Source organism: Epinephelus lanceolatus, chromosome 19 (assembly GCF_041903045.1).
Source record: "Epinephelus lanceolatus isolate andai-2023 chromosome 19, ASM4190304v1, whole genome shotgun sequence".
NCBI lineage: Eukaryota > Metazoa > Chordata > Actinopteri > Perciformes > Serranidae > Epinephelus > Epinephelus lanceolatus.
This window is the reverse complement of record NC_135752.1, coordinates 15,005,004-15,020,814: the sequence shown is the minus strand read 5'-3', so window position 1 is coordinate 15,020,814 and position 15,811 is coordinate 15,005,004. Positions and strand designations below refer to the sequence as shown.

Below are 15,811 nucleotides of genomic sequence, written 5' to 3'. Positions count from 1 at the left end.
TTATGTTTATCAGACTATAATGGAAAATGTGTGCATAGCCATCCTTTCTCACTGTTTTTCGTTTCTCCATCTCAGCTTACATGTGGCATTGACCTGTGACTGATGTGTCTTGGGCTGCTCACACATGTATTCACTCCTACAGCCAAATAAAACACAAATGAGCAGAGAGAGCAAAGTTCAGCTTGTTGCAACATCAATAAATAAGTAAATCTAATGAAATGAAAGAGTAATCTGTACCAAGCACATTATAATTTATCTTGCATGACATTCACACTTAAAAACAAGACTATGGTAAAAAAAAAACCCGAGAGTAACCATATCAAATTCTTAAGTACACTAAGGTAATATGGCACCAAAACTGTGTGGGATATAGTAAAGTAACTGCTTTCTTTCCCAGTGCTCAACCCCAAAGTTACCCAACATTGACAAACATTGACATGAATGATTAAATTAATTGTGTTAAAGGTCCTGTGTGAAGGATTCATGGGGATATATTGGCTGAAATGAAATATAATATGAAAAGTATGTTTTCTTTAGTGTGTAATCACCTGGATATAAAAATTGTTGTGTTTTCGTTACCTTAGAATGAGCCGTTTATATCGGTTTAGGGAGTGGGCCCTCATCCACATCATGTTTCTACAGTGGCCAAGAATGAACAAATCAAACACTGGCTCCAGAAAGGACTATTTGCTTTTGTGTTTTTGCATTGGCCACCATAGTTGGCAGCCCCTCTGCAATGAGTCAAACAGCTTTGGAAAAACATATATTTTTAACATGGAACTGCTTTATTGAGAGCTTTCTGGATTAAATCACCTCCTTTGATTGTTTTGGAGAGGAAGAGACCATCCATCCATCCATCCATCCATCCATCCATCCATTTCCAACAGGTCATGGGTGCATCAGGCTGAGCAAAGCACTTTAGACGTCCCTCACCCAGCTACGCTTTCCAGTTCTTCGTGGGGGGTCCCGAGTTATTCCCAGGCCAGATGAGATATATAATCCCTCTGTCTTATTTCCTGCCCCAAGCGAGGGAGTTTAAGTATCTCGAGGAAGAGACCTCGGCTCCTGGTAAAAACCTCCTGAACAATGAACACTTAAGGAATCCCTAGTGGGAGCTCACACTCGGCACATGGGAGAAGTTTCAGCTGGTTGCAATCTGCAAACCTCACCACTACACATTCCTACACATTGCTCCTTTAAATGTAGGTACAGCAAAAGAGAACAAGACCATGGGGAAAAAGTGTTATATTACATCCTATTTATGCCAATATATCATCCACGTCCTGAGCACTGGACCTTTCAGTTATATTAAGAACTGTTAAGTATATTATTGGCCAGAATAGTTTCACTTATCGCTATATAAATGATCTAAACAAGCAATGGATGATCTATTGTTTTTATTAGTCTTTACATTATACTTAGCATTTAAGAAGAATTTTTTCTTTACTCTCAGCTACTGTATCCATCCCAACAGCATCTGTCCATTCTGCACATTTGGATGTTATGTAGATGTTTGTTGGCTTTGTTTTCCTAAAAACAAATACTTGGAATTTTGATGTCTGAAGTCCAAAGTGGTCTAAGCTGGTCCAACGAGTCAGATAGCACAAGTTCAAAGTAAAAGATTAACTAATTTATTTCTTTTTTTCTGTAGGAGTAAATACATGCGGGGGCAGCACAGCACAATGAGTCACAGGTCAATGCACTGTCTGGGCTGAGAGGGACAAGAGGGTGGCTATATTTCATGCACTCAGAACTTCAGAGAGAGTTGGACTCAAAGACTTAAAGGATGGAGAAAACAGCGATTCTGTTTTCTGTGCTGCTCCTGGGGTGGACCTGGACCCTCCAGGGGGTCGCTGCTGATGATGATCAGGTGACTGGCTGAGCTCCTCAGTTCTCTCTGCAAATTTTTTTTTTTTTTTCACAGATTGTCAAATACAAAATGAGTTTAAAATGTAGCAGGATAAACAGGACAACTACAATTTCTCTTTGATTTAATGCTGCAGATATTAAAAAAGGGATATGAATGTCTCACTTAGAATGTGATTGAGTTTCAGTGAAATGCTGGAATATGAGATTAAAGAGTTTGTGATGTTAACCAAATTGGAGAACGCGTCTCACAAGTTCAAATGAATGTTATGTGGAATATTTGGAGAAAAAAAAGGTTTTGAATGTCATTTTCTGTCTGTGGCTGCGGTACAGGTGAAGACCACTGAGAGTACTGTGGTGCCTGCAGACGCTGAGGGTGCTACTGTTAATACAACTGTGCACGATGCAACTGAACACAGTACAACTCTAAACAATGCAACCGATGCAGCTCTTATCAGGGCTCTGTTCAATGCAACAGGTAAGAGATCAACTTACTCTGCCGGTCTGTTACTTCTCCAACTCCACCTCAATGAGCTGTGGGAAATTCATCTATGGAGGGTGTGGGGGCAACCAGAACAACTTTAAAAATGAGAAAGAGTGTATGCAGAGATGTCACACTGTAGGTGAGGAGTGGAATACAAATAATACTAATAAAAATTGTTAAGTAAACAAAGAATTAAATTATTAAATAAGTCGGTGATATAATCAATAATAGAGGATAGAGAACAATAATAGTAACTTATTATTATTAATCTCTCTCTTCCTGTAGACATCTGTAACGCACCACCTGAAAGAGGTCAGTGTATGGCATTTTTTAAGTATTACTTCTACAACTCCATCTCAATGAGCTGTGAGATATTCACCTATGGAGGGTGTGGGGGCAACCGGAACAACTTTAAAAACAAGAAAGAGTGTATGCAGAGTTGTCATCCTGAAGGTGAGGAGGGAAAACAAATAATACTAATGATAATAATAATTGTTAAGTAAACAAAGAAATAAATAATTAAATAAGTCAATAATATAATCAATAATAGAGGATAGAGAACAATAATAGTAACATATCATTATTAATCTCTCTCTTCCTGTAGAGGTCTGTAACGCACCACCTGAAACAGGCCCATGTAAGGCACACACTGAGCATTACTTCTACAACTCCATCTCAAAGAGCTGTGAGAAATTCGTCTATGGAGGGTGTTTGGGCAACCACAACAACTTTAAAGATGAAAGAGAGTGTATGCAGAGATGTCACCCTGAAGGTAAGAAATGAAATACAAAACACATGTTTCACACATCTTGGAAAACTCGCATATCAAAGTGTTGACTGGCTGAGCTCCAGAGTGCTGCTGATTGACATTAAACTTAACATGACCCAGTGGTGCAGGGGAGGGTATATGCCACTCTGGCAGTACACCCACTTTATGAACTATCACTACACCACTGACATGACCTATCTTTATAGTATGACTGTGATACAGTTTCTTGTTTTTTGTTGATCTGGTAAAGCAAACAAATAAACAAGAACAACATTTTAAAGAACTAAAGAAAATCAAGTGTTAGGTCTTGGGGTGTGGGGGTATGTGAAATAGCAAGGGTAGTCTGTTGTGTAGGGAAAAGAAAAAAAATAGGTAAATAAATAAAATGAAAATAAATACACTACGGTAATAATGTAGGCAGGAATAGATTTGCTGACACAGTTAATAGAAGAGGTTAGCTGTGAGTGATAAGACCCAAGACAGAGCAAACAAAGGAGGAACAAGTGCTGGGTAGACCTAAAATAAAACAGAATTAAATTAATTAAATTAAATTAAATTGAATTCAAGTAAATTCAATTCAATAGTGAAGGGGGGGGGGGGGGGGGGGGGGGGCAGTGGCACTGTAATAAAATAAAATAGAGAAAAGATGGAAAGGGGGAAAGTAAAGAAATTATTAAATTACTGTGGTCATGATACGTAAAAGGAATAAGGATATAATAGTAAGAAAAGAATAGTAAGAAAAGAAATAAAGAAGTTAAAGAATAAATGATAAGGTTAATAGCAATGATAGATGTGAACAGTGGTATCAGGAAATGAAGAAAAGCCAATAAATAAATACATTGATATTAGCTGATGGGGAAAACACGTATTTCTGATAATAATGATCAAGTAAACAAAGAAATAAATTATTCGGTAATTTATTAATAATAATAAGTCAGTAATAGAATCAATAATAGAGAATAGAGAATAATAATAGTAACATATCATTATTAATCTCTCTCTTCCTGTAGAGGTCTGTAACGCACCACCTGAAACAGGCCCATGTAAGGCACACATTGAGCATTACTTCTACAACTCCACCTCAAAGAGCTGTGAGAAATTCGTCTATGGAGGGTGTTTGGGCAACCAGAACAACTTTAAAGATGAGACAGAGTGTATGCAGAGATGTCACCCTGAAGGTGAGGAGTGGAATACAAAACACATGTTTCACACATGTTTGAAAACTCGCATATCAAAGTGTTGACTGGCTGAGCTCCAAGGTGCTGCTGATTGACATTAAACTTAACATGACCCAGTGGTGCAGGGGAGGGTATATGCAGGTATACAGGGTATACCCTCCTCTGTAACCTAACCATACAGCAACTACCCACCCAGATATGATCAAAGCATTTAATGTATTGTTTCCCTTCTACAGAAGAAGAGCACCCAACAGTGGCGTGATCAGACTGTTGAAGTTCTGTTTTTGGAGGATGAGGAGAAGCTGTTTCTTGAAGGCAAACTGAGGAGATGAAGAAGCATCAACGCTTATCTGGTTATACAAAAACATGAACCATAGGGAGCATATTATGCAGATTACCAATAAAGCAATGCATTACTACGTTTGACACTTGTCTAATGTTTACAAGAGGTTGATGTGGTTGACATACGTCCTGGCGTCCATCATACTAGACTGAATTAATAGAGAACCCAAACAGAGAAAACAGACAGACCTATGAAATGATAACAGTGTTAGTTAGTGTAAAAATAAAATACAGTTATGTATTGTAAATTTGAATAAGTGAACTAACCGTACACTCTGAACTGTATTTGGTTACTGGAGTACTTAGTTACTGTAAAACTTTTTGGATTCTCTAACAGTGAGTATTTCTTTCCTCGTCATGTGACACCACATATGGTGTCATAAACAGCAGACTTTTGACAAAGCAAAGGTGAACATCAGCTTTTTGAAACTACTGTAGATACCAACATGAAGCACCTGTTCAAAAAAAACAATTGGGCCAGAGTCTAGCCCTCTGATGCATGAATTATGAAAGCCTTGGTCAAGATTTTTTTCTGAAGTGTTTTTATTCTTCTCAGGACATGAAAAAAAAAGTTCAACTTTTTTTTCCAAAAATATGTTTTTTTCATAGAGTTCCAGACATGTCCAATCCAGTGGACTACATGCGCCTGAGCACTCAACATAAAACATTGTGAACTTACTGTAAAAATGAATTAACTTGTGTTTTATATTAAATATACAAACACTTTTTATGCTTTGAAAAACATTTCAGCAACTTTTTGGAAGTTTCAACTCTGTATAGGCGCAATGTTTAGGCCTGAATAAGAAAACTATTGCCACTATTTATCAGTGCCACAGAAGCTTTGAAGAGGAGGAGTTTCATCTTTTCCCATCCAGGTAGAGGCGCCATGCATTTACAATGGTCACATCCAAAAAATGAAAAAACACTCGGATGTACCACCTCTTGTTTCGACGTCTGTGGGGGTACATTGCCAGACATTGGTCAACAAGATCAACCCCACTCATGTGTTGATTGTAAAGGGCCACACAGAAGAGTTTTTGGACCCTGACCATCTTTTTTTCCTTCCTGACCCATCTGTTGGCAACATCTTCAGGGGACTGGCCAGCACAGGACGAGACCATGTGGATGACTGAACTGTCGAGCCAACATGTGACAGTGATGTTTGCATTATTGCTGACAACAGAGCCAGCTCCTCTGCCCATTTCTTTCAGTTGTTTTTCACTCTTGAGTTTCTGATTTGCTCCCTTCAGCCTGTTTGCTCTGCATGTACCTGTGCCATAGATGCCTTGGTCTTTCAAGGCCTCGATGAGTGGAATGCTGCTGAAGAAGTTATCAAAAAACACCTTGTGATTTTTGTGTTTTATGTCATCACAAAGATGCATCACCACATCTCCAGCCATTCCCAATGCACTGATGCAACCACTACTTGCAGAGCCTTGGTACACTTCAAATCTATTCATATAGCCTGAGGTTCCTACCCTCACCCACACTTTCACTCCCCAGGGTTTGGGCTTTTTGGTATGTATTGTTTGATGGACATTAAGCCTTTGGAAGGAATGATCTGCTCATCAACTGACTGAAATTCCTCATGGTCTGCTGCTGCCTTGAATGTTTCCTGAAGTGCACTTAGCAATGGTCTTATTTTGAAGAGCCTATCTGTGTTTGCTGGCTGTTAAGTCAAGTTATCCACAAAGTGCAGGTATCTCAGGATTTGCCCTTATCTGTTTACAGACATGGCATTTGCAATTATTCCAAGACGAAGGCCATCCTCACTAGACCAGTACATTTGTGCCCTAGGATACTGAATGTACCCCATGATCATGTTGATGCCTAAAAAAGTCTGCATTTCTTCTCCTGTCACTGCCAGATTTTCTTTCCCTTTCTGGAGAGCATACAAGTTGGTGTTTTGCACTATATCATCAATGAGATCTGCTGGAAACAGATGTGTGAAGAAATCTATGGGATATCTTCCCTCCACATTCAATTTCCACTCTCCTAGAAAAGGAGGCAAGTCTCCATCAAAGTCGTTGTCTTGGACTTTCCAGTTTGCGGGCTTGAGTATGGTCAGGTGCCATGTGCCTATCTTCCACAGCTCCCTGATCATGCTGACCTCCCTCTGCATCCTCACGGGCATCCTCACTTTCTGCATCCTGACTGTATCTCCATCATCCTCAGCTCCTATGTCTCTGGTCTTCTCTGGCAGCCACTCATCATCACTGTTGTCACTATACTCATCATCACTGGAGCTGGATGGAATTTCCTGAACTATTCTGTAGGCTGCCTTATTCTTTGCTGCGTTTGAAGTCTACAAAATATGACAAAATAATTATTATAGTAACACAAACTACAGCTAACCTGCACAAAAATATATATTTTAAATGAATAGCGTATAAACAATTATACACTGACATAACCAAAACAGTCACAAGAAACAGTGAAGCAATTACATGACTTGTGTTGAAAATATACTGGTTGATGCATGATGTCCACTTCATTGGACACATGGTTAATCGTAATTTTCTACATATTGGAAATAAAAATGTCATATTCCAAATGGATAATATCCTTCCTTAGATGTTACTGTATATAATCATATTTTGTTTTTACCTCTGGGGTTCTTCTAGAATATAAGTTTTGACAGGATATGTCAGCAGTGGTCGGCAGGGGTGGCTGTCTAGCGGCCATCTTGGATTCAGAGGAAATTTACTTGCAGTTACACCGACTGACCACTGAATAGACCGCAATGGAGTAGGGCAGCAGAGAGCACTCTAGAGGCTGATATGCAGTTCCACCATAGAAACAATTGCATTTAAGAAAAAATGACTTTTTAGTAGCTGTCCACTGCAGTGACCGCTATGCACCAGAGGGCTAGGGAGACATTTCCGAAATCACCCCCCAAAACTTTTAAAAGCCTCCAGAAGTCTGTTTTCAAGAACTTGTGCAACAATTTGGAATCTACAGAGAGACCGTGTTGGTTTTAATGATGCCAGAGATGTTTTGCCACTTCTTTCAAATATCACCCGATGACACCGCCAAAGTGTGTACGATCCAGCATGAGACATCTATGTTTCTACAGTGATGTCACCCATTCGTTTGTAGATTCTTGTTTTAAAACATCAAGTTCAGCATTTTGAATATCTCCATCTTGGTATCTGGAGACAGAAGTGACAAAATTTAGATGCAGGGGTGGAGCTGTGCATGAGCGAGGTGTGGATCTGACTCGGTGGTGACACCTTGCAGACAGCCTGCCACTCATAGAGATCCCGCCCTTACATATGCATAACTTTAAGCCCTAATAAAATGTAAATGGGTGAGTAATATAAAAATTCACCCTCTGTACATTTGTCATGAATGTTGAAGCTAGCTATAGAGACCAAAACCGTTTTTTGTACCAGGCTGTAAATATGTTTATTTCTGCTGTAAAGTTGGGCATTTTAACACAGGGGGCTATGGGGATTGACTCGCTTCCAAAGCCAGCCTTCAGTGGCCATTTTAAGAACTGTAGTTTTTAGCACTTCCACATTGGCTTCATTTTTCAGCCCCGGAGGTTACTGCTTGGTGACAGGCTGTCTGTGGGGCATTGCTTCAGTCTAAAAGTCAGATCCACCCATCGCTCATTCACAGCTCCACCCACTTGTCCAAATATGGTCACTTCTGGCTCCATAAACCCAAGCTGATGACAGCTGAAATGGGAATACATAAACTAATGGGGGATGTCATGGTAGCTACATCCATTACTTTATACAATATGTGGCAAAAATACATTGACTGCTTTGATCTGGGTATTTGTTGTAAATTTGCATGAACAGACATGTATGTACTGTACAGTTGGCATTTAAATGTAAATTCCAGAATTTCTATGACCTGAGAGGCCTCGGGCATCTACAATGGAGTCTCCAGTTGAGTTCATCCTACTGATCGCGTTTGTTGTATTTATCATGCTTTGTCTGATGAACGACAGATGACGAAATAATATGTACGACAGGGGACTTCTGCTAGCTAGCTAGCTAACCAGCTAACATTACGAGGCAACATAGTTATGCTAGCTGGCGTGTTATCGTAATGTGAAAAATCCAACAATTTTGCAGAACAGGACAGATGACAGACGCCAGGTAGTGCGAGCAAGCTAGCTAGCGAACAAGCAACCTGACAGCGGTAACGTTAGCTAGCTGACTAGCTTTCTAGACAGACATGAATAGCAATACCATTGTGAATAGCAATAAAAAACTGTTATACCGTTCTCTGCACAAATACACAGTTATTCGAAATAGTTTTTACAAAGGTTCCATGTTTATTTGCAAAATTATACGTACATGTATGAACTTTTTTCCTCGTCTCTTGCTCGGTGGTAGCCATGGCGACATCTACCCCTCGCTGGCAAGTCAGCATCTGAAATCCCTCGCTCTGAAGGGCTAGTTTTATACCTACTACTCCTCGTTATGCCCCCTACCCCTACATGCAAGAAGGAATTGGGACACCCCTACCCCTCGCAGGAACGTGCAAATCTAGGGGTAGGGCCAAGGGGTAGGGCTAAGGGGGGGTATTGGGACGGGCCCTTAACCATCAAGAAGAACAGTGTTGAAAGTCATTTAGCCTAAGTTGGCCAGATACAGACTGATGTGTCCTGGGGTGCCCCCACATGTATTCACTCCTACAGCCAAATAAAACACAAATGAGTAGAGAGAGCAAAGTCTGGCTTGTTGCAGCATCAATAAATAAATAATCTCGTGATGTGAAAGAGTAATCAGCAGCAAACACATTATATTTTATCCAGCATTATTGTGTCTTGTAAAAATATTGACAGTAAAAAAAAATAATTAAAAAAGGTAGTTAATGGTACTTAAAACAACAACAATCATATGATGATGTATTAAGACCATTGCTGTTACAGCTGGATATTTCACGGGAACAGAGAAACCAAACTTTTAGTATTCTTGTAAATACTGAATACTTCCAGGGGTAGTGGAAAGACAAAGCCAAGGTTTGGAAAAAAATCTATTACCAACACTGGTATTCTGCAAAACCTATCAAGTAATTATTCGATAGTGTATAATCACCTGAAAATAAGAAGCGTCCAGTGTATCGCTGTGTTTTTGCTACACTAAAATGAGCCATTTATGTCTACACACGGAGCGGGTCCTCTTCCATGGAGCATGCAACGTTGTCTCTACAGTGGCCTAGAGTGGACAAACCAAACACTGGCTCTAGAAAAGGCCATTCATGTTTTTGCATCAGCCACCATAATTTGCAGCCCCTCTGCATGAATCAAACAGCACTGGAAAAACAGAGATTTTTACAAGTTTGAATCACCAAATCTGTTCAAGTGTTTCGGAGAGGAAGAGACCCCTGTGGATGACTGGGTAAAAATGTCCTAGACAATAAACACTGAAGGAATCCTAAGGGCTCATTTATGCTCAGAGTTAAAGACAGAGCGGAGACAGAGATGGACGGAGCCCTCTGTCCATACTATATGTGCATTTCATCCGTATTTGTGCATGTCTTCTGAAAGCTTACAGAAATGTACGAAAAGGAGTTGTAGGGTGATCAAGCCTGTTTATTCTGGATTCACACTAAAGGACTTTTACTCAGCATCCTGACATCAGAGGATAATAGGTGACCAACCACTGGGTCACCTTCACTCAACTGATAAGCTCTCAACAACCCCCCACATCACCAGATGTGGCTGGAGAGTTTAAGACACGTCACAAACTCTGGAAACGAAACAAAGAGACAGACTCAGCCACATGGCCTGAAAGGTGTTTCAAATGTAACTTTATTATTTAACAGGTTGGTGTTGGTGCTGGTGTTACCCAGGAAGAAGATTCAAGCAGAGTGGCCTATGGTGCAGAGTCTGTGTGTACTGTATGTTAATGTGATAACAACCACCCCCTTTCCCTGCAGTTGTCTTTTAAGAGGAAAGACAGAAACGTGGATTCCAGGAACCAACATGTTGTTTGTAAGTTTATGCTTCACCTTTCTTTCTATTTCAGTGCATATACATACACATGTACATATATATATGATGTTATAACAGGATCACCATGTATAACATTTAAATCTGAATTAGTAGTGTCTGTTGACCACTTATTTATAAGTTGGTAATATCCTGTTGCAGACAATGTGTGTTTGGTACCATTCAATAGCAGACAGCGCCACATTGGTAAATATGGAAGCATTAGAAATGCTCCAAGCTTCATTAACCATCTAGGAAGCAATTAAAGAAAATTAAACTTTAAATTAGCAAACGTACAGGAAGGGAGGAGTGAAATGTCCCGCCAGTGACAGTGAGCTGCTCCTACTGGACATCAGCCTGAGAAAACAGCTGGCAAGGCCAATCACAGCGCAGAGGCCGGAGCCTGCCTGCCAATCTATATATATATATCTGTATAACTATAAGATGAGAAGAGACTTTTTGTCTTGTAGAGTCAAAGTTAAGTTTAGAAGAAGATCTTGAAGAAAAACTTTTGAGAAGCCAGCGGGCCATGCTGGGCCCCATCTAGCATGGTCCCGCCGGGCAATTTGATTGCATCCCGAGCACTCCTGTGTCCTGGACCAACAAGGTCAGGACTGAAGAAAGGCAGACTCCTGCATGCCCACACTGGGTGTGTGAAGATGACCGACATGGAGGGCCAAGCTCACCTGAGCCAAGGTTGCCATGTGGGCTCAGGAACGCCCAAAAGTGCCCAAAAGATCCAAGGAGTTCAACTGAGTAGAAGAGAAGGACAGCACCAGGAGCGGTTCACGCCAAGGAGCAGCACTGCTTTTTCCTCTTCCCCCTCCAGAGCATCTTCTTTCTGGTCAGCTACAACTCAGGTGAAACAACACAATTTTCCTTTGCTGGGGTTTGATGCTTAGTTTAATAAGTATGGTAGGGAGCATTGGATAAAACTAGGATTTCCCCTAAGTTTTCAGATGTTTCCTTTTTGCTTCCCATGCCTCTCAGTTGTTGAATGGTGCTTTTCACAGGTCCATGTTAAAGTTTCCTCTGATGATTATCTCACCCTTGCTCACTGCTTGTATTGCGTCTTGGTCTTCTGTGTCAGTAGTATTAGAATAAATGTTTGTCTATAAAGTCGTTGTCCTGGTTTTCTGTAGGATTACATTCAGTCACTTTACGGTGGCAAAGATACTGGCTACTTGAGCTCTATTTGAACTGACAACTGATAATTAATAATTTCCCCAAAGTGCGTTAAACATTTTTGTCTGATCAACAAGAGGTGTGGTTTTATTAGTCTGACTATGAAATTATATCGCTGGACGAATAACTAAAGTGGTTATGTTTAATAATTCTTATTAACGTCACTTTTTTCTAATATTGAGCTAATCAAACCCTACAGTATTCATGGTGAAAAACGTAGGCACCTGAATAATTATAATCAAATCAAAATTTACATATGTAATGGTGGAGAATTTCAGCGAGCATTTATTTAATAAATGCTGCCACAGAATAAATTATAAATTACGTAACATCAATATATCCTACAGAGTCGTACCAGTGGAGATCATGCAGTGTAGTAAAAGCGAGATCCAACCATAGGAGATGACAACGGAATTTAAATAACGGCAGAACAGAACAAATCAGTAATATATGATAATATATCGTAATATATAGTTAAAACAGTGAAAAGAATTCTCCGTCCGCATGTCAGGATGTATATAATGGCTGCAAAGACCATCACCATCTACAACACTGCCTCCATTTAAAGGTGCAGTGTTATGACCTCCTCCCCCATCACCTTGTTTGTTGTTGTGCGAATCTTTTGACTCTACATTTGGTGCCAGTTATTGACGGTGTCTATGCCATCAGAAAGAACGAACAGAGGTATGAGAGCAGTGGCATTTACAACATTTGAAACAGACATATCAATTTTCGTACATAAAGGGAGCATAAATGAGCCTTAACTGGGAGTTTACACTTGGCACATGATTGGGGATGATTGAGATGATTGATTTCACATGATTGAGGATATAGATTGCAACCAGCAAAAACTTTTTTCCATGGGAAAAGTTTTTTGCTGGTTGCAATCTATATCCTCACCACTAGATGCCGCTAAATCCTACACACTGTTTCTTTAAACCCCTTTACCCCATAGTCTTATTTTCTTCAATCTTAGCTACTTTATCCATCCCAACAGCATCTGTCCATTCTGCACATATCGGATGTTATGTAGATGTCCGTTGGCTTTGTTTTTTGTCTACGAAACAAATACTTGGATTTTTTTATGTCTGAAGTCCAATGCCTAAGCGGTCAGCTGCTCAAACAAGTCCAGTGCACATGCAGTAAAACATTAATTTATTTATTTAGAGGAAATACATGCTGGGGCAACACAGCACAGTGAGTCACAGGTCAATGCACTGTCTGGGCTGAGAGGGACAAGAGGGTGGCTATATTTCAGGCCCTCAGAACTTCAGAGAGAGTTGGACACAAAGACTTAAAGGATGGAGAAAACAGCGATTCTGTTTTCTGTGCTGCTCCTGGAGTGGACCTGGACCCTCCAGGGGATTGCTGCTGATGATCAGGTGACTGGCTGAGCTCCTCAGTTCTCTCTTTTTTTTTTTTTTTTTTCACAGATTGTCGAATACAAAATGAGTTTAAAATGTAGCAGGATAAACAGGACAACTACAATTTCTCTTTGATTTAATGCTGCAGATATTAAAAAAGGGATATGAATGTCTCACTTAGAATGTGATTGAGTTTCAGTGAAATGCTGGAATATGAGATTAAAGAGTTTGTGATGTTAACCAAATTGGAGAACGTGTCTCACAAGTTCAAATGAATGTTATGTGGAATATTTGGAGAAAAAAAAGGTTTTGAATGTCATTTTCTGTCTGTGGCTGCGGTACAGGTGAAGACCACTGAGAGTACTGTGGTGCCTGCAGACGCTGAGGGTGCTACTGTTAATACAACTGTGCATGATGCAACTGAACACAGTACAACTCTAAACAATGCAACCGATGCAGCTCTTATCAGGGCTCTGTTCAATGCAACAGGTAAGAGATCAACTTACTCTGCTAATTAACTGCATGCTGCTTATTGTGCAGTGATATGACATGTGATAGAGTCAAGTTCTCACAAATGGTTATCTTCCCCTCTCTCTCTGTAGAGATCTGTGTCAAAGCACCTGAAACAGGCCCATGTAAGGCATATATTGAGCGTTACTTCTACAACTCCACCTCAAAGAGCTGTGAGAAATTCGTCTATGGAGGGTGTTTGGGCAACCGGAACAACTTTAAAGATGAGAAAGCGTGTATGCAGAGATGTCACACTAAAGGTGAGAAATGAAATATAAAACATGTCTTTCACACATCTTGGAAAACTCACATATCAAAGTGTTGACTGGCTGAGCTCCAAAGTGCTGCTGATTGACATTAAACTGAACATGATCCAGTGGTGCAGGGGAGGGTATATGCCACTCTATCTAGCAGTACAATAGAGTTTTCCTAGCTGGGGTCTTAAAGATGTCCCATCTCTCAACAATTTAATGACACTTTGCATCGTCTTTGTCCACATTAGTAATTTATTTATTCAATTTTCACTGAAAACAGAGTTTTTGTCTGTGCTGCAACTGCTAATGTATGTGCATTTATTTATTATTTCTTAAGGAATGGCAGTACTTGGAGCAGAGGAGGGTGAGGAGAGAGAGGAGACAGAGGATGGAGAGGAGGGAGAGGAGGGAGAGGAGGGAGAGGAGGGTGAGGATGTGATTTGTTTTTGTTATGCGTTTCACAGTGCGTGCTGAATGTAATTGTAGTGTGGAGTAATGTAATGTGTTTGATGTATGTGTGCGAGTGTCAGTGGGGGAATGTATATGAGAAACAGTAAGTGATCAAATACAATAATTATGCAAATAACAGCTTTAAAAATAAAAAATAACAACAAAGCGGAAGGCAAGCCACAGGAAAAGAAAAAAAAGGTAAATAAATAAAGTGAAAATAAATACACTGCGTTAATAATGTAGGCAGGAATAGATTTGCTGACACAGTTAATAGAAGAGGTTAGCTGTGAGTGATAAGACCCAAGACAGAGCAAACAAAGGAGGAACAAGTGCTGGTTAGAAAAAAAATAATATAAAATAAAATAAAATAGAATAGAATAAAATAAAATAAAATTCAACTAAAGTAGTTGTAGTAGACTAGACATGATGATAGTAGCTGAAGGGGTTCAGGACATAATCATGATAACAATAATAATAGTGATGAATAGACAAATAACTAAATGTGTGAGTTGATAAAAGTAGTGAAGACGGGGGCAGTGGCACTGTAATAATAGAAAATAGAGAAAAGATGGAAAGGGGGAAAGTAAAGAAATTATTAAATTACTGTGGTCATGATACGTAAAAGGAATAAGGATATAATAGTAAGAAAAGAAATAAAGAAGTTAACGAATAAATGATAAGGTTAATATTAGTAGCAATGATAGATGTGAACAGTGGTATCAGGAAATGAAGAACAGCCAATAAATAAATACATTGATATTAGCTGATGGGGAAAACACGTATTTCTGATAATAATGATCAAGTAAACAAAGAAATAAATTATTAAATAAGTTGGTAATAGAATCAATAATAGAGGATAGAGAATAATAATAGTAACATATCATTATTAATCTCTCTCTTCCTGTAGAGGTCTGTAACGCACCACCTGAAACAGGCCCATGTAAGGCACACACTGAGCATTACTTCTACAACTCCACCTCAAAGAGCTGTGGGAAATTCGTCTATGGAGGGTGTTTGAGCAACCACAACAACTTTAAAGATGAGACAGAGTGTATCACATTATTATCACATTATTTCACACATTAAACCTCACATATCAAAGTGTTGACTGGCTGAGCTCCAAAGTGCTGCTGATTGACATTAAACTTAACATGACCCAGTGGTGCAGGGGAGGGTATATGCAGGTATACAGGGTATACCCTCCTCTGTAACCTAACCATACAGCAACTACCCACCCAGATATGATCAAAGCATTTAATGTATTGTTTCCCTTCTACAGAAGAAGAGCACCCAACAGTGGCGTGATCAGACTGTTGAAGTTCTGTTTTTGGAGGATGAGGAGAAGCTGTTTCCTGAAGACAAACTGAAGAGATGAAGAAGCATCAACGCTTATCTGGTTATACAAAAACATGAACCATAGGGAGCATATTATGCAGGTTACCAATAAAGCATTTGT

The 15,811-nt window shown here is 39.6% G+C and overlaps 1 protein-coding gene across 1 annotated transcript; it reads left to right on the top strand.

Annotated features, from left to right (window-relative positions):
- The first annotated feature begins 1,668 nt into the window (after positions 1 to 1,668).
- LOC117269311 (actinia tenebrosa protease inhibitors-like) lies at positions 1,669 to 15,732 on the top strand. Its single transcript, XM_078162361.1, has 9 exons — positions 1,669 to 1,870; positions 2,200 to 2,344; positions 2,636 to 2,803; positions 2,955 to 3,122; positions 4,130 to 4,297; positions 13,744 to 13,911; positions 14,243 to 14,322; positions 15,265 to 15,406; positions 15,635 to 15,732. Coding segments are annotated over exons 1-9 (1,125 nt in total). The 5' UTR covers positions 1,669 to 1,786; the 3' UTR covers positions 15,637 to 15,732.
- Positions 15,733 to 15,811: the final 79 nt, after the last annotated feature.

Excerpts from the sequence above, each read along its gene's own strand:
- LOC117269311 (XM_078162361.1), top strand. The coding sequence starts at position 1,787 with ATGGAGAAAACAGCGATTCTGTTTTCTGTGCTGCTCCTGGGGTGGACC. Across the intron at positions 2,345-2,635 it reads GGCTCTGTTCAATGCAACAG|ACATCTGTAACGCACCACCT; the intron begins GTAAGAGATCAA and ends CTCTTCCTGTAG. Across the intron at positions 2,804-2,954 it reads GCAGAGTTGTCATCCTGAAG|AGGTCTGTAACGCACCACCT; the intron begins GTGAGGAGGGAA and ends CTCTTCCTGTAG.